This window comes from Curcuma longa, chromosome 11 (genome assembly GCF_044706935.1).
Source record: "Curcuma longa cultivar G26 ecotype Majalengka, Jawa Barat chromosome 11, ITB_CL_G26_1.1, whole genome shotgun sequence".
NCBI classification, from domain to species: Eukaryota; Viridiplantae; Streptophyta; class Magnoliopsida; order Zingiberales; family Zingiberaceae; genus Curcuma; species Curcuma longa.
Window position 1 is genome coordinate 16,847,422 of NC_133871.1, and position 20,931 is coordinate 16,868,352.

A 20,931-nucleotide genomic window follows, 5' to 3' on the forward strand; every position below is an offset into this window, starting at 1 on the left:
ATTGAAAAATTAATAAATCAAAACTAATTAGACGATTAAAATTTGTGATAACTCCAAGAGCCACTTTTGTAAGGGAGTTAAATACTAAAATATTTTTATGAGTTTTATTAATAAAATACATTTTATTTAAGATTAAAAATTATTTTTAAAAGATAAGTCCTTTTAATAATAAAATAAAGGTGATTTACTGATTGCTGAAATCTTTGGATTAAATGGATTTTTTCGTCTGTCGAGCCATCTATAAAAGGGCCCCCGCACACTCTCCCTCAGCTGTCAGCGTCATCTCCTCCTCCTCCTCGTTAGGGTTTTAGATCTCTTCTTCCCTGATCGCAGTGAGAAAGCGTGATCCCATGGGCTATGACGCGATCGCAAACAGCGCGAAGAAGAAGCGGGTAAGAATACGTCGTAGATCATCAATCATTCAAAACTCTTTCGATTTGAATCTCATCGCCGTCTCTTTTTGTTTTGCCTCTACCGTAGACGAATCGCGGCAAGTTGAAGCATTGCAGGTCCGAAGCAGTCAGCGAGCAATGGCTTCCTCAAAGTTTGTGTTTTCAAACCCCTTTTTGTTTCTTTTGAGTTAGTTTGCTTTTGATCGCTCCTTTGATGGGTTCTTCCGCTGTGGTTGGGGGATCAGCCAAGGGCGAGGATGATTGCAAGATTTTGGGCGAGGGTTACCCCCCGCTGTCAGGGAAAGATGTTGGTGGCAGTAAGATTAGGATGATGGGCGAGGATGAGGCTCCCCATCGGCAGAGGCGCAGTGATTCGGACCCTCCTCCGATGCCACATCGTCGAGGAAGTATGATACGCAGACGCAGTACTGATTCCAGTTCGACGAGTGTTACGGATGCTGATGAGGAGGACGATCATGTAGACGATGGGGTGCTTGACGATTGGGAGGCAGTGGCGGACGCCATATCAGAAGTGAATGACTTGGGCGACCATGACCCTGAGGATCATCTTGTCCCTGCGGCCCTTCCATCAGTTGCAGCTGCATCTCCAATCGCTAGCCGACCTACTACAAAGCCGGAGCCCATTAGAAGTGCTCCTAGAGCTTGGAAACCGGATGATGCATCTAGGCCGCGGAGCCTTCCCAGTATCTCCAAGCAATGGAGCTTCCCTGCTAAACCAGATCAACAGCTTTGCTTGGTAGGCCAACAGAAAGGCATCCTTTTGTTGCCTTGCCCATGCCCTATCTGTTACGAGGATTTGGATCCAACGGACTCCAGCTTCTGCCCTTGTTCGTGCGGCTTTCTACTCTGCCTCTTCTGCCACAAAAGGATTCTTGAGGATGATGGGCGTTGCCCTGGTTGCAGGAGGCCATATAATTCATTTCTCAATGGACAACAGACCATCCATTCTATCGGGACACCACCAACGCCACACTGGCTATCTCGTTCTTTTAGCATGATCTCAAGATCTTCTACCAGGGAGCATTAGTTTCTTGTTGTAGGTGCAATTGTCATCAAATTATTAAGACATGCAATGCTCTTTCTGATAGATTGAAAATAGTGATATAGCTTGGAACTTTTATACAATCTTGTTAAGAAAAGGCTATCTTTACATGCCATGTATCAGTGTCAGTGAGCATTTGCATCAATTCTCAGAACCTGTATTTGCGAATATCTTTGAAGACATTAATAATAGTTATATTTCATTTCTGGCTTGCTGATAAAAAATTTGATGGTTTTGTGTTTGTAAATAGAACTTGATCATGCTTTCAATCATGTGGTATGATTCATGTTCCCAATATCCATAGTTGGACATAACATGGTTTTTTTTTTTGCTGTGTTTGTTGATTGAATGAATTTCAGCATTTTTTCCCTCTCCCTTATAGATAAGTTTTCCACATTTTCCTTGATAGAGTAAGATCCTATTAAGGAGTGTGACTGATGGATGGTCTCGAGAAAAGGTAAGTCTATATTCTTCTTGTTGTAAAGTTCTTTGCTTTTACATCTAGGCAATTTTTTTTTTTAAATTTTTTCAAGTCATACCTGCAGGTCACTTGTTGCTGCATTAAGATCTCATGCAGCTTTTGAATTTCTCATAATTACTATTCTTGCTTATTGATTCTGAAGGATGAAGTGAAGATCCATCCTGCTCCTTTTCTCCTTCAGGTACCTACTCCATTGTCATCACCGAAGTGCTTCACTTGTACCAAATTTTTTCATGTGTATGGTAATGACAAGTTGACAACTATTGCTGATGAAAGAGAGATTACATAAATTGAAATCATTTAAGGAGCAGGCTTTGAACATTTTAGCTTTAGGTGTGGAATATCTTTTAATTTAGGCTGTAAAATTAGATCGAGTATTGGGAAGAAAGATTGACTATTCATTCTGATTGAAGTATTTAAAAAAAATGCATTAGTTGAAAGTGGAATGTTAAATGTATCCATGTTGATGATTAGAGGAGTTTCAAACATCCATAAAATAGTTCGGTTTACTATCCTAATAATCAAAGAATTCAAAATCATGGAGATATTCTCCCTTCAATTACCCTCTCACACAATTCATAATTTTATTTACTTCTTGTCAACAAACTATCAACCTGATTTGATTTTTCTGACTAAATTGAATAGGAAAACCATTATATATGGTTGGTACGTAGTTCATGTCAATTTGTCATGGAAGTCTGTCTTATTGGCTTGTAAAATGTTTTATTCTAATCCGGCTTTCTTAACATACAGATGAAAGTTTGTAACTTGCACATAAAATGCCACATGATCTTAAATTTTAAACTGGTTAGATGTGTTAAGTCATGTTGCATAAACCAAAGCAATACAATATGGAGTTTGATCAGGATAATCCACTTACTAGCTGCGGCAATGAGCAGTAGTGTTTTGTCTCCATATCAGTATTCTTAGCACTCGAGTCTGTTTACACGGTCTCCATCAGAACTATCTAATAATGACCTAGACGCGAGGGTGAAAATTGATTTTTTTTCAAATCTGTTTGTCATAACTTATGTTATTTGAAGATTTTGAGTACCATTACACTTATTTGCCATGATATAATATCCATTGCAAATTGTATTTGATAAAAATTGATTAAAATAACATTGTTGTGGGTTTGTAGTTTTATAGGAAAATGCTGAACTCAGACTTAATGTGGCTTTGTTATATCTACACTCCAAGTTGGAGATAATACATGGCCATCTCTGTGTTTGGAAAGACCCCAAATTTTGTTGCACTTTTGAAACAGTACTATTGTTGAAATTGTGAATCTGTCATACATGTATGTGTTGCATTCGTGTCTAACATCGGCTCGAACGTTTCAGGTGTGGTCGCGTGCTGCTGCGGCCGCATCGCATTCCATGCCGATTCTTCAAAACCCCAATTCTGAGTTAAGTTTGCTTCTCATAGCTTTGTGCTCCTAATTCTGATATGAAATTGGTTACTATGTGTGTAAATATGCTGTTCCTCAACAAATGAACTTATTTGTTGTGGTTGTTGACTTGTTGTTGTATTATAATTTTAGAACTAATGAGGCTCAATCTTTACCTCATAAAAGAGAAGAAGTAAACCAACATTAGCTTTTTGAATTGGCACCAAGAAATCGTTGCGAAATGTACAGACAGATAGCAACACATGCAACTCAATCTCACTTTCAATGAATGCTCACTAAAGCTCATGGCATCGTTGTTCATACGCTTGTGTTCTTGAAGGCATGCTCGCCGACGTGAATGTCTTCGTCGGCGATGAACTTGCCCCAGAACCAGTGCTGCTTCCAGACCAGAATGATCTCCTCGATGGGCACGTTCTTGGTTTCAGGCAGGAAGAAGTAGATGAACGCCGTCATGATGGCCACCCAGCCGCCGAAGAAGTAGAAGAGCCCGAACTTCATGTGGCAGAGCGCCAAGAGGAAGACCTGCGCGATGATGAAGGTGAAGAACATGTTGACGGACACCGTGATGCTCTGCCCGGCCGACCGGATCTCCAGCGGGAAGATCTCGCTAGGCACCAGCCACCCGAGAGGGCCCCACGACCACGCGAAGGCGGCGACGTAGACGCAGATGAACAGCACGATGATGCTGGCGTAGCCCTTGGACAGCTCCGTCGCCTCGCCGGAGGTTCCGAATTTGAGCGCGATCAGCGTGCCCACCACCACCTGAGATATGAACATCTGCGCTCCTCCTTGCAGGAAGAGTACTCGGCGTCCAAGCTTGTCGACGGTGGCGATCGACACGAATGTGGCGAACACGTTGACGAGGCCGGTGATGACCGCCGACGCCAGGGAAGCTTCGCTTCCGAAGCCGATGGTCTTGAAGAGCACCGGCGCGTAGAACATGATGACGTTGATGCCGGTGAGTTGCTGGAAGAAGGGGATGAGGATGGCCATGGTGAGCTGGGGCCTGTACTTGCTCTTAAGGATGTTGGACCATGGGCTCGTGACGGTCTTCGCCTCTTCGCTGGCGGCGACCAGATCGTCGTACTCTTCTTGGATGTTGTCGGTGCCGCGGATTTTCTGGAGCATTTTCTTGGCCTCCTCCTCGAAGCCGCGCTCGATGAGCGAGTTGGGCGTGTCCGGCAGGACGAACGCGCCGACGCTCATGATGATGGCCGGGACCGCCGCCAGGGCGAGGCTGACGCGCCACCCCCACCCGCCCTTGATCGACGCCGTCCCGTAGTTGATGAGGTTCGCGGCGAAGATGCCGATGGTGATCATCAGCTGGAAGCCGATGTTGAGCGTGCCCCTCAGCTTGGCCGGGGCCATCTCGGAGAGGTACACCGGCACGGACTGGTTGGCGAACCCGATTCCGACGCCGAGCAGGACGCGGCCGAGAATGAGCATGAAGACATTGACGGCGGCACCGTTGATGGCGGAGCCCGCCAGGAACGTCAACCCTCCGATGAGCATGGACAGTTTCCTCCCGCAGACCCTCGTCACCGTCGACGCGGCGAAGGATGAGAGGAGGGCGGCGACGTAGAGCGACGACGTGAAGAGAGTCAACAACTCGCTGTCGAACTTGCAGTACTGATTGGCGCTCGAGTTCGCTTGCTGCTGCGCGTAAACCGACGGGAAGAAGCTTTCAAGGAACGAATCCATGGACGTGACGCCGCCTGATCATGATTACGAGCATATATAAAACAGAAATCATTATATTCAAAGAATTCAAGTTCATGATCTACCAGATATCCCGATATCGTAACCGAAGATGAGGCCGCCGGAGGAAGCCATGATGCACGCCAATAGCACGAAGCTAGTCATCTTCCCTTCGTGTTGCTTTTTGCTGCCTGCGCTGAGGATTGCACCTCCTGCCATTTTGCACCTCCGCCCTTGTTTTTTATTTTATTTGAAAATGGGTGGGATGGGATGGAAGGTGACAAGGCGAGGAGGGCTTGGTGCTCTGCTTTGAAACATGAAGTCGAAGCTAATTTATAGGCAATTAGCAGAATGTGTTTCCTAAATTAGGGTTTAAATGGTTGGATCCCCTTAAAATTCGTGATCTAAAAATAATTATGACTTTAATAAGTGAGCCACTAATTGACAACGCAAAATTGTTATTATTATTATTTTAAAAATAAAATAAAATAAAATATTGGTTTTTAAATTCTTGAAATATAAAGGGTAAAAGTGTCATTTCGTTGTTGATTTTCTCGCATAACGCGCAGTTCGCGTCCGGCTCTAAAACCCTACCGAAGCCTCAGCCATCGGCGACGAGCGATGCTTCCCTTCTTCTCTCCGCTCTCCAACCAAATCCAAGCTCAAGGGCAAGCTACTCGAGGCGATCCTTCTCTCCAACAGGTGATTCCGTTTTTCTCTCTTCTTGTTTTTCTCTTTTCGATATTCTTAGTTTCTTCTTCTATGCAAGCAGGCGGCCATGTTCAACCAGTCCCAGTTCCCGATCCCTCCTGGGGTTAATTTTGGCGTCCCCAACTCGAATTTGAGCGGTTTCAGTGCGAGCAATGCCCCCGCCGGTCTGCCGCCCATCCCGATGGCTCCCTCTTCTATCCTGGGCTGCCCCAATGTGCTTCCTATGATGCAGAATAATCAAGCTGGGGTTTTTCCCCATCAGAGTGCTCCATTTGGTGGCGCGCCGCAAAATCTGACCCAGCAGCTTCTGGGTTTGCAGTTGCTTGGGCAGTCTTGCGGCATGCCGCAGAATGTTCAGCAGTTCCAAGGACAGTTGCAGGGTTTGAATATGAATATTCTTGGGTCTCTTTTAGCAAATAATCTTCCTCAAAACTTCAATTTTGTTGGCGGCTTGCCTAATGGCCAAATGTGTTTGCCGACTATGATGACTCATGGGAATCAAATTGGTGTTCTTACTTCCCCTTCACAACCGTGTTTAGGCTCTAACCACCCTGAAATTGTTGGGAATTGCTCGGCACCCTCTATTGGAAATAAGAATACAAGCTTCAGTAAATCTGCATTACCTACAGAAGGGACTAAAAATTCATTCAGTCATGATAGGCATGGATATTTGGCATCAAAGAAGTTGCATCAACCAATGTCACGCAGTCCTATGAAAAACCATCATTCTATGAAGCATAAGCAACCAGGATATTTTCGACCTCAGGTAGCAACTCACTGATCCCTCCGTTGTTTCATTTATCACATATTATGCGAGATACCTGAGATTATTTGTTGTTGAAATTATGATTTTTTTTTATAAACCATCCTTTTACATGAAGCTTTAGACTTTGGTATTCGTAGATTGCTTGTCATTGTCTTCTAATAGCCTTAAGAGGCACTATGTAGTGATTTGACCACGTGTAGATTTTTAAAAGCCTGTGTAAAGATATCTGCCATGACACCAAACTAAATTCTCAGTGTCGATCAAGTTGGAATTCAACATGCATAATACTTGTGCGACCTTTTAACGGACTGATTTCTCATTGTATAAGCTTAGGATACATGCAAAATTTTTGAGCAACCATAAATTAAACCGCTATACGTTTCCTCACTGCATAAGCTTTTGCCTCTACATACGTGGCTTCGGTATAGGTTTCACAAACAATGTGCAATGAAATTCGTCAAGTTTATTTGTGAAATTTATGGTGTCATTATGAGCTTATGAAACCAGGTAGCAGAGTAACAATTTGATTTTGAGTATCACATTTTTTGTTGAGTTGCAATAGTCAATTATAACTATTGATAAGGAACTATCGATAATGGTGGTTTGGTGGTAATTTATCGATGACAAAAAGGATAAATTTTTGTCGACACTCCAAGTACACGTGTATTCATGTTTCTGTGTATAAATAAGTAGAATATGTAGCTTGTCTTAGAACTTTAAAACCAAGGTACCTTTTCCCTCTAGAACATGAAAGTGCCTAACTTCCTGAATATGCCCTAACCATGGTGCTGCCCAAAGGTTGGAGTTGAGATATGAATAGAGGACTATTATGACTGCTATGCTTTATTATGCCCTTTTTGACTGACCAATTTGATCTTATTGGTTTGCCCTCACCTTAATAAGCAAATGGACTCTTGTACAAATTTAGAGCCATTATAATTTGACAATTATCTGACTCTCACGGTAAAATATTTAGCTAGAATAATCATGTTGGTTGGCAAGTATGATACAGTCGACCCTTTGGTTTATTAGCCTATTAGGTATTTGCACTAATGTCATCATGAATGGCACATGCTTATTTCTTTAGCAAAATTACCTCTACTTTTATCAGTAACACTTTCAAGGTCCTTGTTGATTTTGAAACAGTAAATCTCAATGATGTTCTTTTTTCTTGATTGTGTACATCCTTTCTGATTTGTAATGGTAATGTTTTCAGCTGTGCCTTCTTTCCTTTGACATTCTAAACATTGGAAATAACAACTATATATGTACATAAGATTCTTGTTCTCTGGCTTAATTATCATTTTAGGCCTCTGGAGTTGGTGGAAATGATAACAGCCCTAGAAATTCTCCTAGAAATTTTCGAGGACGAGGGAAAACAGAGCAAAGAAGGTATACTTATCTCTTAATTTTATTGTCTTTAGAGGTCTTTACTGGTTGACAACCAATTCCATTTGACAGATTCCAAAAACCACATTTCCAGAATTTCAATGGTGTGAAGAGTAACATGAGGAGATCTAATGGAGCAGGTGGAAGAGGTTGTGCCTTTAGCAATAAGATATTCTATTTCAAAACTTTGTATCCAAGATATTAAAGACACATTTGTAAATGTAACCTAGTTATAGTTTAGGTATATTATCATGCTTCTTTATACATTCAGCACCACCAAAATTTTGATCTCTTTCATATCCAAGATTTCCTAACTATCTCTTTAAGGGCATTCTTTGATTGTTATCTTATGTAATGTTATTTTATTTCTCTCTGTTCGTAGAATACAATGTTTATGCTTGGCCAATAATCCAATTTCATGGCCATGAATCTTTTATTGCTGAAGATTTGTTTCTGCAAACAGGGATAACTGTTGGCTGATAAAGTTATTTATTTATTATTGCCTTTGTTAAACAGGGCAGAAGAACTGGAGAGAAGGAGAACCTCAAGTTTCTGAGTTTACTAAACCATTTTTGGCAGAAAACAGAAGGTATCTATTCTGGCAAAAAATTCAAACAAATTTGCATCTGTTAGCTCAATCAAATAGTAAAGCTGATTGAGGACACTAATTTAGATTTAATAGGCTATTGCCTTCATTCTTTTCTCCAAAAAAGATGCTAATTCATGTACAATGAAGCTACATGGAGGACACAATAAAAGAAAGTTTCTAATTGCTGAGTTGGCTGTATAGGAACCTTACAAACATGTTTCAAAGGCATCGTGTGTATCACGTATCAGTATATTTACACATATTGTATCTCTATGAAAGATATTAATTAGGTCAACCACAGTTTGAGTTATTTATCCACAAGATCCACGTGGACAGATCCCTTTCTTCTAGATGTTTTGTTGCATCCTGATGTACTCTTTTTTTTTTCTTCTTCCTGAATGATTCTTATTGCTGTTTTGAAGGCGCCTTCCTCTAAGCTACAGTGAAACTGAAATCCATCAATGGATAGAAGCTCGGAAAAAGAATTATCCCTCCAAAGCCAATGTGGAGAAGGTGTGTCTGTCTCTTAGATTATTAGTTCTCTAAATAAAGATATATATGTTTACAGAAGTTTGATTTACAGAAATTAGCTCAATCTGGTAATGAAGGCGCCGATGCTGATGTCAAATTACGCCGTGAAGTAAGAAATTATATTCCAATGAGCTTATATATACTCTTCCTATAAATTTTCTTCTTAACTTTTTTGTTGCTGAAGTGATGAAAAGTGCTTAAAAATTGTTGGTCATTTCATATTTACATGGTTGTTGCGCTTCTCCTTTTGGATTCTTATAATGCCATCCATCTATTATTGTCTACCGTGCAGCAACTAAAGGAGGTTCTAGCCAAACAGGCAGAATTGGGTGTCGAAGTTGCCGAGATACCTCCCGGCTATCTATCTAATCCAGAGAAGCAACCTTTGCGAGAGGGGAATGACTTGGGAGCATGCCATACACTTGACCATTTTCCAAATAAACACAACCACAAGAGGGGCAGGCATAGTCAAGATAGGTGGAAAACAAAAAGGCCAAAGTTCCGGAATGACTCATCTGATACTTCCGTTCCATTTGTGAAGAGAAGGGATCAAACTCTTCTGCGGAAGCTTTTGAGCACGGATATCAAAAGAGATAATTGCAGGCTCCTGCAAATACTCCGGTTCACTGTCCTAAATTCATTCTTTGATCACTTGCCAGAAAAGCCATTGGAGTTTCCATGGATTACAGTAAAAGACATGCAATGTGAGAGTGGAACTACATCTGAGAAGTTTGATGAAGGGAAGAACTCGTTGGTCGAGGAAGTTGAAGCCACAAAGGCGGCATCTTGGAATGCAGATGATGCTGGAAGTGTGAGTGAAAGTGAGCCGAACAACAGCAACACCAGCGAAATGGATTGCAGCATGATCACTGAAGAACATGCTTGAATAAGAAACTCTGATACAGAACAAATTCAGTATTTTTGTATTGTATTAGTTGGCACATACATGCATGAGACTTGTGAATCATAATGGTGAAATTGTGAACTATGCTTATGTTTATGGTGAAAGAAGAATCCTGATGCTCATTTCGATTACTTTTAATTTAACTCGGTATTGTTTTTTCAATGAGACAATTTGAATTATGACGTCACCAATATTATTAACTTTACAAAATAGGCAAATGCTACGCTGCCGGACGCACCGCCAGCTGATGAATTCCTGATCCGGTCGAGTCAGCGCACAGGAGGAACCCTCCTCGTTAATGGCTTTTACTGGTCGAACCGCGTGGGCCCGGTGCGGGAGGAACGCTGAACCAGTGATGTGATGTTCGCTGTCCGGAACGAGGAAATCACGGTGGCCATGTCCATCGATCGCGCATCACATTCGCTACTCTCTCCACCGTGACCGTGGTGATGGCGGCATCACACCATCTCCAATGGCGTCGTCCTCTTCTTCTTCTTGAAGCTGATCGCCATTGCCGTTCTTCTCGTCTCCTATCCTCTCTCCCTTCTCCTCTTCCCTCCTTCCTCCTCCTCCGTCCACAGATCCAAATCCAAACCCTCTTCGCCTTCTCGCCGCCGCCTCCAATCTCCGCCCTCCTCCTCGTCGCCGTCGTTTTCTTGTTCTTCGGTGCTCGAAGTTCCCTCGGAACGACGGTGCGACTTCTCCCTCGCTCGATGCAGCGGCGGCGAGGGCGGTGGAGGCCTCATCAACTACGCCGCCCTACACTTCTGCCTCCTTTCCGGACGCCGCCTACTCTCCCTCCCCGCCCTAATCCTAATCCTCCTCTTCCACTTTTATTTCCTTGTCTCTGCCGCCAGAGACCACTTCACCCCTGTCGTCACCCGCCTCGCCGCTCACCTCCGCCTCTCCCCCAGCATGGCCGCCGTGACTCTCCTTGCCCTCGGTAACGGTTCCCCTGATCTCTTCGCCTCCGTCGCTGCACTCCGCGGTGGCCACCCCCGCATCGGCCTCGCCGCCATCCTCTCCGCCGGCGCCTTCGTCTCCTCGTTCGTCGTCGGGGCTGTGGCTATCCTCGCTGCGCCGTTCCCGCTCGACCCGGGCCCCTTCGTGCGCGATGTCTTTTTCTACATCGTCGCCGCCTCGGCGCTTTTCTATGTCTACTTAAGCGCCGAGATATTCCTCTGGCAGGCCGTCGGATTCATCCTCTTCTATCTCTTCTTCGTCGGGTTCGTTTTCTGGATGGACCTGGGGGCCGACGAAAGTAAGGAGAAGGAGGTGGAACGGAAGACTGATCCGGCAGCGCAAGGCGAAGAGGTTGAGACTAGGAAGAGGAAGGACTTATATTTGGATACAACAGACATGGAGTTAGGACAGGCAACGGTAAACATCGAGGAGATAGAATTTGGGTGGAGTCCTCGTCGGGTGCTTGGAAAGGTACGACTTTTCGCTGGAATTCGGTTGCTAAAGTTTGCAAACTTCGATTTATAATCAATATCTCTATGTCCACACGCTTGCATCAACACAATTCTTAGTGACATAGACCGGCATGGCATAGCTGTAGAATTTTCAGCATGGTGACGATCACATTGTGAAGACATTAAAGGGGATTGTTATAGGACAAAATAATTTACTGTTTTTGGTTTTCCTCTATTGATAGGTTAATCTTATTTAACTGCAATACTGGTCTCCAACTTAGTGTTTTCAACTTCAAGTTCAGTTGATAACAAAACTATTGTTTGACGTAAGCCTATTCAAGTGGTATCATGCATTTGCTGGTTCGTTTGTGACAATATTTATTGAGAAAAGAAAAGGCACGTGATGTCTTTTTTAAATCACGTATTGTTTCTCTGTCTTACCGAGTAATCTACATGCTTGACCTTGCTGAGATTTTAGGTGCTTTTCAACAGTGATTATATTCTTGGAGGCGTTTTTTTTTTTACAATGAGTTAACCTTCTATGATTGCAATCTAGTTTTTTGAGGACAGAGGATCCTTTATTGATGTCCAAATGATATTTCTTATTGACTCCAAGAAGCTAGTATTTTGGATGCATCTCCTTCAAGTGATTGTTAAAATTGTTTTAAAAAGGAAGAGGAAGGCCACCAAATAATCAATATGGCACTAACTATGACTTCCATAGTTCTTTTGTTTGTCTATCTCTTTGGTTTCTAGATCAGCGACTGTCTATTTTTCCTCTTTTAGATGGCTTATTATGTTATAGTAAAGTGTTTCTTCTAGGTGGTAGAAAGCAATATGGTTGCCTCTTTTTCTTTCTGACAAAAGCTCTGTGGTTCATATAGAGTTTGTTGAGTGCCAATGATGATTGCCATGCATTTTTTGGTCCATAATTTGATCTTAATTTGAGGGATGATCTAGTTAAATCAATATCATTTCGTTTTTCTGTGCTAATTAATATTTTTTTAACATACATAGTATCCCTTTCCTTTTCATGGTGGTAGTTCCAGATGGCTTGTGCTATTAAATACTGTTTGATTTTTCTTTCTGCTTGCATATGGAGCTTAAGTGGCTTTATCTCCCAGAACCTGCAGAAATAAGTGATTTAGGTATCTTGGAATTATGTATTAAGCAACTGTTCAAAGTGTACTGGCTTTCTGTTTAGCTGTAAAAATCATGTTAATTGGTAATTCTATTAGTGTTTATCTAACATCTGAGCTTGACTCAGTAGGGATAAGATTAAGATTCAAAGGTATAGGTTCAAGCTGGATCTAGTTTAAAAGAGAGGTGAAAATAAACAATGGCAAAGATAGTCATTTGTAGTCTACAGGTTTATGTTTGTTCCAATAACACAAACAAGGATGACATGATGGATTTCATTCAAGTGTGTATTTAAATCTTCCTCATCAACTCCAAATATCTATTAGGTTTTAAGGTCTTTAATAGTGTTGCTGAAGTTGAAGTGGTCTTATTGCTCCAATCCAAAAGTTGGAAGCCATAATATATTAGGTTTAAGTCCTCAATATGCTATTAAATCAATTGTCACGACCCTTCAATATCAGAGAATCATCCCATTAACTTAGCAGATCCAATCATTGATGTAAAATGCTTAAGCCTAGGAAATAGTTGTTTATCCATCTATTCTTATAGATATTCCTAATTAGCAGAAAATCTCAATATGTGACTTTAACTACCAGGTCATAAAACTTCTTGAATAAATACCATCCCTACTTCAATCTTGAATAACAGATAGTTGCATTCAGACTAAAGATGAACGAACTGTTCAGTTCAGTCTTTGCACTTTGACCTTGCTCCTTCCCTTTCTCAAAACATGCCTCAAAGGATAGAGATTTCTTTTCAATTTATAAAATAATGAGATTCTCCACTTATTCGCAATGTGCAAGAGCCCCTCTTCACTTGTTTAATTGGTGTATAGTTAAACCATTGTTAGTAGGCAGTAGGACTTGAGACATTTCAACTGAATAGAAGGTAGATGGATCCAAATAGAAATTCATAGGTACTTTGATATGCTCTCTGGTTTTTGCAGGTACTAACTAAACTGTTTTTTTTTTTTGTCAAGATCTTAATGATTGCTATCTTTTGAAATTTTATGCAATTGCACAAGTTATCATACACTTTTCAAGTATGAGCAGATGACATCTTAATTTCCCGTGCTTCTTTCATTCTGCAACTAGTTTTGGTATAAATCCAATCTATCATGCTTCTAAATTGCTCAAATGTGTTATTAGACAGGCAATGCAAATATGGGAAGTTCCAGTATCGACTATTCTGAAGCTCACAATCCCATCACCTTCCAGGTGGAGCAGATTTTACATTTCAGCTAACATAGGCTTGTGCCCCCTCATTCTTCTATACTCCTTGGATTCCTTCATTGCTTTGGACAAACAAATAGTATTCTTCATCCCTCAAATGCAATTCCCAGTATGGTTTGTTGTCCTCCTTGTGAGCTTTTGTCTAGCTCTAGTTCACTTCATTTTCGAGAGGGAGCCTACCGAAACAGAATGGCTTCCTGGGACCTTGGTTGCCTTCATGATGAGCGTGTTTTGGATATCAACCACAGCAGGGGAACTACTGAACTGTTTGGAAACCATAGGAATCATAATGAAATTGCCACCTGCAATTCTCGGGTTGACGGTATTGGCATGGGGAAACTCGGTCGGTGACCTTGTTGCCGATGTGGCCCTCGCCAAGGCTGGTCAGCCAGCAATGGCACTGGCTGGCTGCTTTGCCGGTCCCATGTTCAACATGCTGGTTGGGTTGGGCACTGCAATGGTGATTCAGACAGCAAGTGTGTATCCGGGAGCTTACGAGCTCCGCTTCCACGTGAGCATCGTGACCGCCTTTGTGTTCCTTCTTCTGAGCTTGATGGGATCCCTTCTAGTGGTGACATGGTTCAGGTTTCGGGTACCAAAGTTCTGGGGGTTTTGGCTTGTGGGGATTTACCTTCTCTTCACTGCAGTGAGCTTAGTGATTGGGGGCATTCCAGGATGAATTCAGTGTTCTATATGCAACGTTACACTTCTTATCACTTTCAGTCATCTGTGGATACAATATATTACTGTAATCCGCAAAGCATTGCCGCGATAATTATGCTGTTTGATCATATGTTCTGGCATCAGAACTTTACAAAACCTAACTTCAGTGTCACTGAGATTCTTCAAGTTCTTGCCTTTTCCATCAGCAGTACCAGAAGTGCTTGTTACAGGGAGTGCAAACTAAAGGTTAGCACTCTTTACATCTAATTTGTGTTTAACTTCTTTTTGATATTTTTCTTGAGGTCAGTTTCTGAGCATATTTATAGTGCATTTTGTTTTTAGAAATACTTTTATATATATTTAATTGAAAATTTAAAGTCTTAATTATCTGAATCATAACCTGTCACAGCAATTGGTATCCATGCATGTGATTATGCTCCACAATATGTAAAATTATCGAAAGATAGTATTTTTTTTTAAAAATGATAATTAATTGTTGAAATATTTTTAATAACATAAAGCAGATATAACACGTTTACTACGTTATTTTTAAAAGTATAATAATAAATAATAATAATAATAAGGTTGCAAAATGATAGAAACAAAAGGAAATTTTGATGGCACGCGGCGCAAGGTTACTTGTTTTGCATGGCGATCGCTATTCTACATGAAGCACCTAATCCAGAGGTTCGGTGGTCGCCCTCTTCTTTCCCTTCTTCTCGTGGATTTTTTTTTTCTTTTTTTAAATAAAAAAATAAATGAAAATATAACATGGCGCAGTGGTCGACCACAAACCACACGAACCTATTCTACATGAAGCATCCTAATCCAGAGCCATCGACTCGCAATGACTGTTGGTCGTGGCATTGAATGTGTTTTCCTTGAGATAAAACTTAAATAAAAATTTTATAAAATGATTAGATCCCTTATTATATAAAATTGAAATTAAATTAAATTATTTAAGTACATAAATAGAAAATATTAATTGTAAAGCTGAATGTTAAAATAGGTGTAATTTAGGAAACATGTTTAAGATAGTGAAGAGAGAAAGAATAAAAAATTTTAATTAGTAATAATAAAATAAAATAAAATTTATTTAAATATAAATTATGATATAATATACGATGACATAAATTTTGATTATTATTGTTGTTATATTTTTTTAATAAGATGTAACTTTTCAACCGTCAATTAAGTTTGAGAATATTTTATAAATTTTTTAAGTACACGTGGGTAATAATAATAATATTTTTTATTATATAAATAAATAAATTTAGAAATAGATAAATTTTTCTTGGTGTCTATTGAGAGTTCACCTGAAATCCACAGGAGCAGTAGCACAAAGCCGCACGGCTTACATGGCAACCTCTCAAATTAATCCCGCTTCATTTCATTCAGCACGATACGCAGGATTCAAGCTGGGTCCCAGCTGCTGTGTCCATTTACGAGTCGCCACGTGCACACTGGGACACTCACTGTGGGTCCATCTCGGCTACCTATTCTATTTTTATTGTCCTTGCTACGACTTCCACCGTCGGATGGAAAAGATGAGATGATCCGACGGTCAACAAAATCCCAACCCCATCTTTCGCTCACCGACTTTTTTTCACTTCAGTATTTATATCCAGTCCCGGCATTGTAACTGCATTCCACTCCACCTCCCTTGTCGCTTCCTTCCCGCTCCTTCGCGAAGGAAATGGTTCTCGTGATGCTCGTCGTGTCGGTCACCAGGATCGCCGGATTCCTGGTGGTGGCCTTCGTCGCCACCAACGCCTTATCCTACTCTCGCTACCGGTCGAAGAACCTCCGCCCCTTTCGCTCCCCGATCGACGAGTCCGCCGATGTCCTCGCTGACTTCAGCGTCCTCCCCCCGGAAGGTAACCACTTCGAACCCTGACCCTAATCGTAGCTCTCTAGTTCAAGATCTCTCGGAATGTGCTCTTGGGTTCTTAAATCCCCTATTCACTGCTTGAGTTTCTCTGTGATTGTTTCTTTATTGATCGAATCGATCGCTCTTGGGTTAATCTGTAATACTTGATCTCCGTACATCTACCGAGGAATCCGTCCGGAATGTGTTGAAGCAGCTTCAAGATTTTTGGTGGAATGTTAAGCGGAAACACTAATCCTCCTCGGAGAGTTCTGGATATGGCGAAAAGGATTTGTAAGGTCGCATTCAAGGGTTTCCAAAACTAAGAAATCTTATGTACATGTAAGTGAAGGCTGTAACAAGATGCAGCCAAATAGCCAATTTATCTATTTTTACCGGATTATCTGCAGTTGGTTCAAGAAACTGGCCAACTGACTTGAACACCTTTTTGAGATATCTGGGCTGTAGAAGCATCTGTATCTGGAGTTCATTTTGTTCACTTTTGGGGAGGAAAAGTTAGCTGTCACAAAGTCAAACTTCAAGATCCTTTTGATCCTCCAATTTCTTTCTACTTTTGTTAGTTGATTGCTGTTCAGTGTTGGACTAGCCGCAATCAGGCAGATTATTAATCTTTTAGAACCTTTAATTTTTTGAAGGATTAGATTCAGGAAATCAGGAATCATCCATTGTTATCTTTACAGCCCCAAGATTGCAGGTTTTTTATCAGCACTTTTTGAAGATTTGTGTGTGTGAACTAATGATAATATGTTCTACAATATGATTGTTTGGAAATTTAAGAGTGAAGAAGGTAGAGATATTAGAAACATTATTACTTCAAATACAGCAGTTGAAAGGATTTATGGGCTGAATTCAATATAAGGTAACTTAATGATAGGGTATGTACTGTGAAATAATTTAATTTTTTGAATTTTAGACTGCAGCTATGTTATTGACACAGGCTTTACAATGCAACTTCATAAATGATTAATTTAGTCATTCTTTAATAAACTTATTAGTCCTTTATTTATAATACAACTAATATCAAATATGTAAACGTCCATTTTTTCTAATAACATTGACAGGCTTTCTTCCTCCTTTTCTTCTTAAAAAACAACTGAAAGAGCCCTGAAGGATAACAAACTGAATCAAGTGCAAAAATATTAGAAATGATGTTGCTCTTTATTTTCTAGTTGCCCCCTCAATTATGCGCTTGCTAACTGATTACTTCTTCGGTGGAAACAGGGCAGTTCTTCTTTGGGTTGGCTACAGCACCAGCACATGTTGAGGACAATCTCAATGACGCTTGGCTTCAATTTGCAGAGGAGCAATCATCTTCTACTGCAACACATATTGAGCAGCAGCCAGTGGATTCCTCACTTGCTTCTGCTACTGGTGATAGGGCTTCTCTGCAAGGCTCTTTAGCTGTTGCTTCTTGGCATAATGTGCCTCACCCGTATGTATACTTGCCTCGTGTCTGTGTCTTTACTTAGTTGTATAACACAAATATTTACTAATACAATAGTTCTTATTCTTATATATCAAATTGTTCCATTTAACAGACCATAGCATCCTTTGAGATCATTTATTAATACAATAAAAACAAAATGTATACTAGCATGTTGCAAGTCAAATTTTCCATTTAACATATTTCAATCTCTTGAGAAGGATAAACCAAGTGATGCAAACAAAAAAGGGGGAAAACTGATAACTTGACACTGAAGAAACTAACACCAGTAGTACAACTCAGTTTATCTAGTATAGAACTCAAATTAGAAAATTTAGTCAAACTATTTTGTTTAAATATAGAGACAGATCAGTTCCTTCTCTAAAAGCTTAATATTTAGGATTACTGGTCATTTCATCAGTTTCCCACCAAGTACTAATGAAGTAATTGAGTTTGGTCCTGACTCCTTTTATTTCACAATTTTCACTGTTATGTTTCATGTGTCTATTGCACCAAGACTGCTAGAAGAAGTGATAGATTGTAAATATAGGCTGCAATCAGTGGAAACTTGAAAATATATGTGTCAACTTGCAGCATTGACAGATTTATTTAAAACTATTTCTGATTTATTTGCAGTAGACCTATTAAATTAAAGCAGTGCACTCTGATCCTTTGACCCTAGATCAAACTATTTCATAAATTTATCCAAATCTCTTATTGTATCTTTTTTCTTTGTTGATAAGCTATATTAATTGGGTTTATTTAGTTTTATTTAGCTAAACAATTTATTCTGGTCTTAGGAAAGAGAGGTTGCGATTTTGGTCTGATCCTGACATTGAGTTGAAGCTTGCCAAAGATACTGGAATCACTGTTTTCCGGATGGGAATTGATTGGGCAAGAATAATGCCTAGAGAACCAAGACAAGGAATTAGTGATTCAGTAAGTTGTGGGATACTTCTTTTTTTCTTGTATTGTTGATTAGCTTTCCATGCGAAGGTCATCAGAATTGATACTTCTAAAAGTTTGTGTGAAGGTCTGAGTTATCCAAGTATTGTATTTTCAATTCACTTTATTATCCAATCATTACTTAGTGATTCCTTTTGTAATTATAAGGGTAATCTTTGAGAGAAAAAAATTCTTATGAAAATTAGTTTTTCTTTTGAAATTATCCTTCAGTTTTCAGCTAAAAGATTTAATGAAGAGGCTCTTGTGTAGGTTAATTTCGCTGCATTGGAGCGCTACCGATGGATCATTGGAAAAGTTCGCTCTTATGGAATGAAGGTTATGCTCACTTTGTTTCATCACTCACTTCCTCCTTGGGCAGGAGAATATGGAGGATGGAAATTGGAGAAAACTGTTGACTACTTCTTGCTATTTACCAAGTGATCCTTCGTAAACTCTAACAACTTTATAAGTCTCACGAGTATTCTTCACCTGAATTTCCCACTGAATATCTTGTTGAAATGTCAAAATCATACTTCTTTCTCCAATACTTCATTTCGTTATCCATTGGTGAACTTTTTGTTGAATGTAACTGTTGTTCCATGAGATTCTAAACTCTTCCTAACTTTTGGCAACCAGGATCGTTGTTGATCACGTAGCTGATTTGGTGGACTACTGGGTTACATTTAATGAACCTCACATCTTTGTAATATTAACCTACTGTGCTGGTGTCTGGCCTGGTGGAAATCCTGACATGATTGAAGTAGCTACATCTACTTTGCCTACTGGTGTTTTCAAGAAAGCCATGCATTGGATGTCTGTTGCTCATGAAAAGGCCTATGATTGTATCCATGGAACAATGTTTTATATAAGGTAAGCTACATTTACTTTTATATACTCCATTAGTTTCATAACCTCAGCATATTATATTACACTTCAAACTATAACTTTGTCACGCGACTTGTTGATTCGTGGCATGCATGATTTGCAGGAACCTTATCAAACCAACTGTTGGCATTGCTCACCATGTCTCTTTTACTCGACCATATGGCCTCTTTGATGTTGCTGCTGTCAGACTGGCTAATTCTCTCTCGGTCTTTCGCTTCGTGGATGACATTTGTGATCGGCTGGATTTCATAGGGATCAACTACTACGGACAGGTTTGCACCCTCATAAATCATCATATATATACTGCAAACAGATCACAATTCAATGCTTTTCAATTTTACCAGGAAGTAATTTCGGGACCTGGTCTGAAGCTGGTGGACGACGACGAATACAGTGAATCCGGGCGGGGTATCTACCCTGATGGCTTATTCCGAATCCTCCTCAAGTTCCATGAGAGATACAGGCACTTAAATCTGCCATTCATTGTCACTGAAAATGGAGTTTCAGATGAGACCGATTTGATTCGGCAGCCATATTTACTGGAGCATTTGCTAGCCGTATATGCAGCCATGCTTACCGTTAGTGAACAAATTCTTCTTTTGTGTGTGTGTGTGTGTGTGTGTGTTGTGTGTTTTCGAGGATTTAAATGCGCTTCTGCAGGGTGTTCGGGTGCTTGGTTATCTGTTCTGGACGACTTCAGATAACTGGGAATGGGCTGATGGGTATGGCCCTAAATTTGGGCTCGTCGCAGTTGATCGTGCCAATAACCTTGCACGCATTCCCCGTCCCTCGTATTACTTGTTTAAAAAGGTAACTGTAGAATTTTTAGAATTTTATTTAAGAATTATGTTTAATGCAAATAGGAAGCATCAAATGCAGGTGGCGGAAACCAGGCAGGTAACAAAGGCGGACAGAATGCGCGTGTGGAGGGAACTCCAGCTCGCTGCCAAAGAAAAGAGAACACGACCATTCTACCGTGCTGTTGACAGGCATGGACTTATGTACGCAGGTAATTTTTGTTTTTTTTTTCATACAGTTTGACTTAGTCTGCTGATTTAAAAATGGATGGATCGCACAGGAGGTCTAGATGAACCTACTCAGCGACCTTACATCCAAAGGGACTGGAGGTTCGGTCACTATGAAATGTCTAGTTTACAGGACCCCGTCAGCCGCACTTGGAGGATGATTTCCAGACCATTCTCGCGCAATAAAAAGGCGCAAACCGAGGAGGTGGATGATCAACTTCTCCTACCCGACGCCGTTTAACCAGTAGCGAATGGAAAACGAAGGGGCAAATTCTCAATATGGCCCCTTTATTTGAAAATTTCAAAGTCGAGTCATTGTACCGTAGTTTCATCCTTTTTTTTTTTCTTTTTTTTTCCAATAGATGATATTTTGCATCAAA

General features: G+C 40.5%; 5 protein-coding genes across 5 annotated transcripts; 4 read left to right on the forward strand and 1 right to left on the reverse strand.

Moving 5' to 3' along the window:
- Window positions 1–289: 289 nt before the first annotated feature.
- On the forward strand, window positions 290–1,658 carry LOC141838467 (uncharacterized). Its single transcript, XM_074725954.1, has 3 exons — window positions 290–392; window positions 481–544; window positions 638–1,658. Exons 1-3 carry the CDS (start codon window positions 351–353, stop codon window positions 1,438–1,440), a joined length of 909 nt encoding a protein of 302 aa, XP_074582055.1. The 5' UTR covers window positions 290–350; the 3' UTR covers window positions 1,441–1,658.
- A 1,986-nt stretch (window positions 1,659–3,644) lies between these two features.
- Window positions 3,645–5,264, reverse strand: LOC141837239 (sugar transport protein MST6-like). The gene is made up of 2 exons (XM_074724678.1): window positions 5,132–5,264; window positions 3,645–5,062 (listed from the first exon to the last, which is right to left on the reverse strand). Exons 1-2 carry the CDS (start codon window positions 5,262–5,264, stop codon window positions 3,645–3,647), a joined length of 1,551 nt encoding a protein of 516 aa, XP_074580779.1.
- A 377-nt stretch (window positions 5,265–5,641) lies between these two features.
- On the forward strand, window positions 5,642–10,078 carry LOC141839802 (uncharacterized). The gene is made up of 8 exons (XM_074727631.1): window positions 5,642–5,747; window positions 5,818–6,522; window positions 7,832–7,914; window positions 7,984–8,060; window positions 8,428–8,500; window positions 8,923–9,013; window positions 9,084–9,140; window positions 9,324–10,078. The coding sequence occupies exons 1-8, from the start codon at window positions 5,667–5,669 to the stop codon at window positions 9,915–9,917; spliced, it is 1,761 nt and encodes a 586-aa protein (XP_074583732.1). The 5' UTR covers window positions 5,642–5,666; the 3' UTR covers window positions 9,918–10,078.
- Window positions 10,079–10,385: 307 nt separating this feature from the next.
- Window positions 10,386–14,702, forward strand: LOC141837240 (cation/calcium exchanger 5; the record flags this gene model as incomplete). The annotated part of the gene is made up of 2 exons (XM_074724679.1): window positions 10,386–11,369; window positions 13,643–14,702. Coding segments are annotated over 2 exons (1,743 nt in total), but the record flags the coding sequence as incomplete, so codon positions are not given.
- Window positions 14,703–16,052: 1,350 nt separating this feature from the next.
- LOC141838711 (beta-glucosidase-like SFR2, chloroplastic) lies at window positions 16,053–20,912 on the forward strand. Its single transcript, XM_074726267.1, has 10 exons — window positions 16,053–16,262; window positions 17,495–17,705; window positions 18,497–18,635; window positions 18,912–19,078; window positions 19,278–19,511; window positions 19,630–19,798; window positions 19,871–20,104; window positions 20,187–20,336; window positions 20,406–20,535; window positions 20,605–20,912. The coding sequence occupies exons 1-10, from the start codon at window positions 16,082–16,084 to the stop codon at window positions 20,790–20,792; spliced, it is 1,803 nt and encodes a 600-aa protein (XP_074582368.1). The 5' UTR covers window positions 16,053–16,081; the 3' UTR covers window positions 20,793–20,912.
- The last annotated feature ends 19 nt before the right edge of the window (window positions 20,913–20,931 follow it).

Bases quoted from the DNA above. Each gene is read 5' to 3' on its own strand.
- LOC141839802 (XM_074727631.1), top strand. From the start codon at position 5,667: ATGCTTCCCTTCTTCTCTCCGCTCTCCAACCAAATCCAAGCTCAAGGG. The intron at 7,915-7,983 runs GTATACTTATCT...TCCATTTGACAG, and splicing joins GGGAAAACAGAGCAAAGAAG to ATTCCAAAAACCACATTTCC. The intron at 8,501-8,922 runs GTATCTATTCTG...GCTGTTTTGAAG, and splicing joins TTTTTGGCAGAAAACAGAAG to GCGCCTTCCTCTAAGCTACA.
- LOC141837239 (XM_074724678.1), bottom strand. From the start codon at position 5,264: ATGGCAGGAGGTGCAATCCTCAGCGCAGGCAGCAAAAAGCAACACGAA. The intron at 5,063-5,131 runs GTAGATCATGAA...AATCATGATCAG, and splicing joins TTACGATATCGGGATATCTG to GCGGCGTCACGTCCATGGAT.
- LOC141838467 (XM_074725954.1), top strand. From the start codon at position 351: ATGGGCTATGACGCGATCGCAAACAGCGCGAAGAAGAAGCGG. The intron at 393-480 runs GTAAGAATACGT...CCTCTACCGTAG, and splicing joins ACAGCGCGAAGAAGAAGCGG to ACGAATCGCGGCAAGTTGAA. The intron at 545-637 runs GTTTGTGTTTTC...TTGGGGGATCAG, and splicing joins CGAGCAATGGCTTCCTCAAA to CCAAGGGCGAGGATGATTGC.
- LOC141838711 (XM_074726267.1), top strand. From the start codon at position 16,082: ATGGTTCTCGTGATGCTCGTCGTGTCGGTCACCAGGATCGCCGGATTC. The intron at 20,105-20,186 runs GTTAGTGAACAA...GCGCTTCTGCAG, and splicing joins TATATGCAGCCATGCTTACC to GGTGTTCGGGTGCTTGGTTA. The intron at 20,337-20,405 runs GTAACTGTAGAA...CATCAAATGCAG, and splicing joins CGTATTACTTGTTTAAAAAG to GTGGCGGAAACCAGGCAGGT.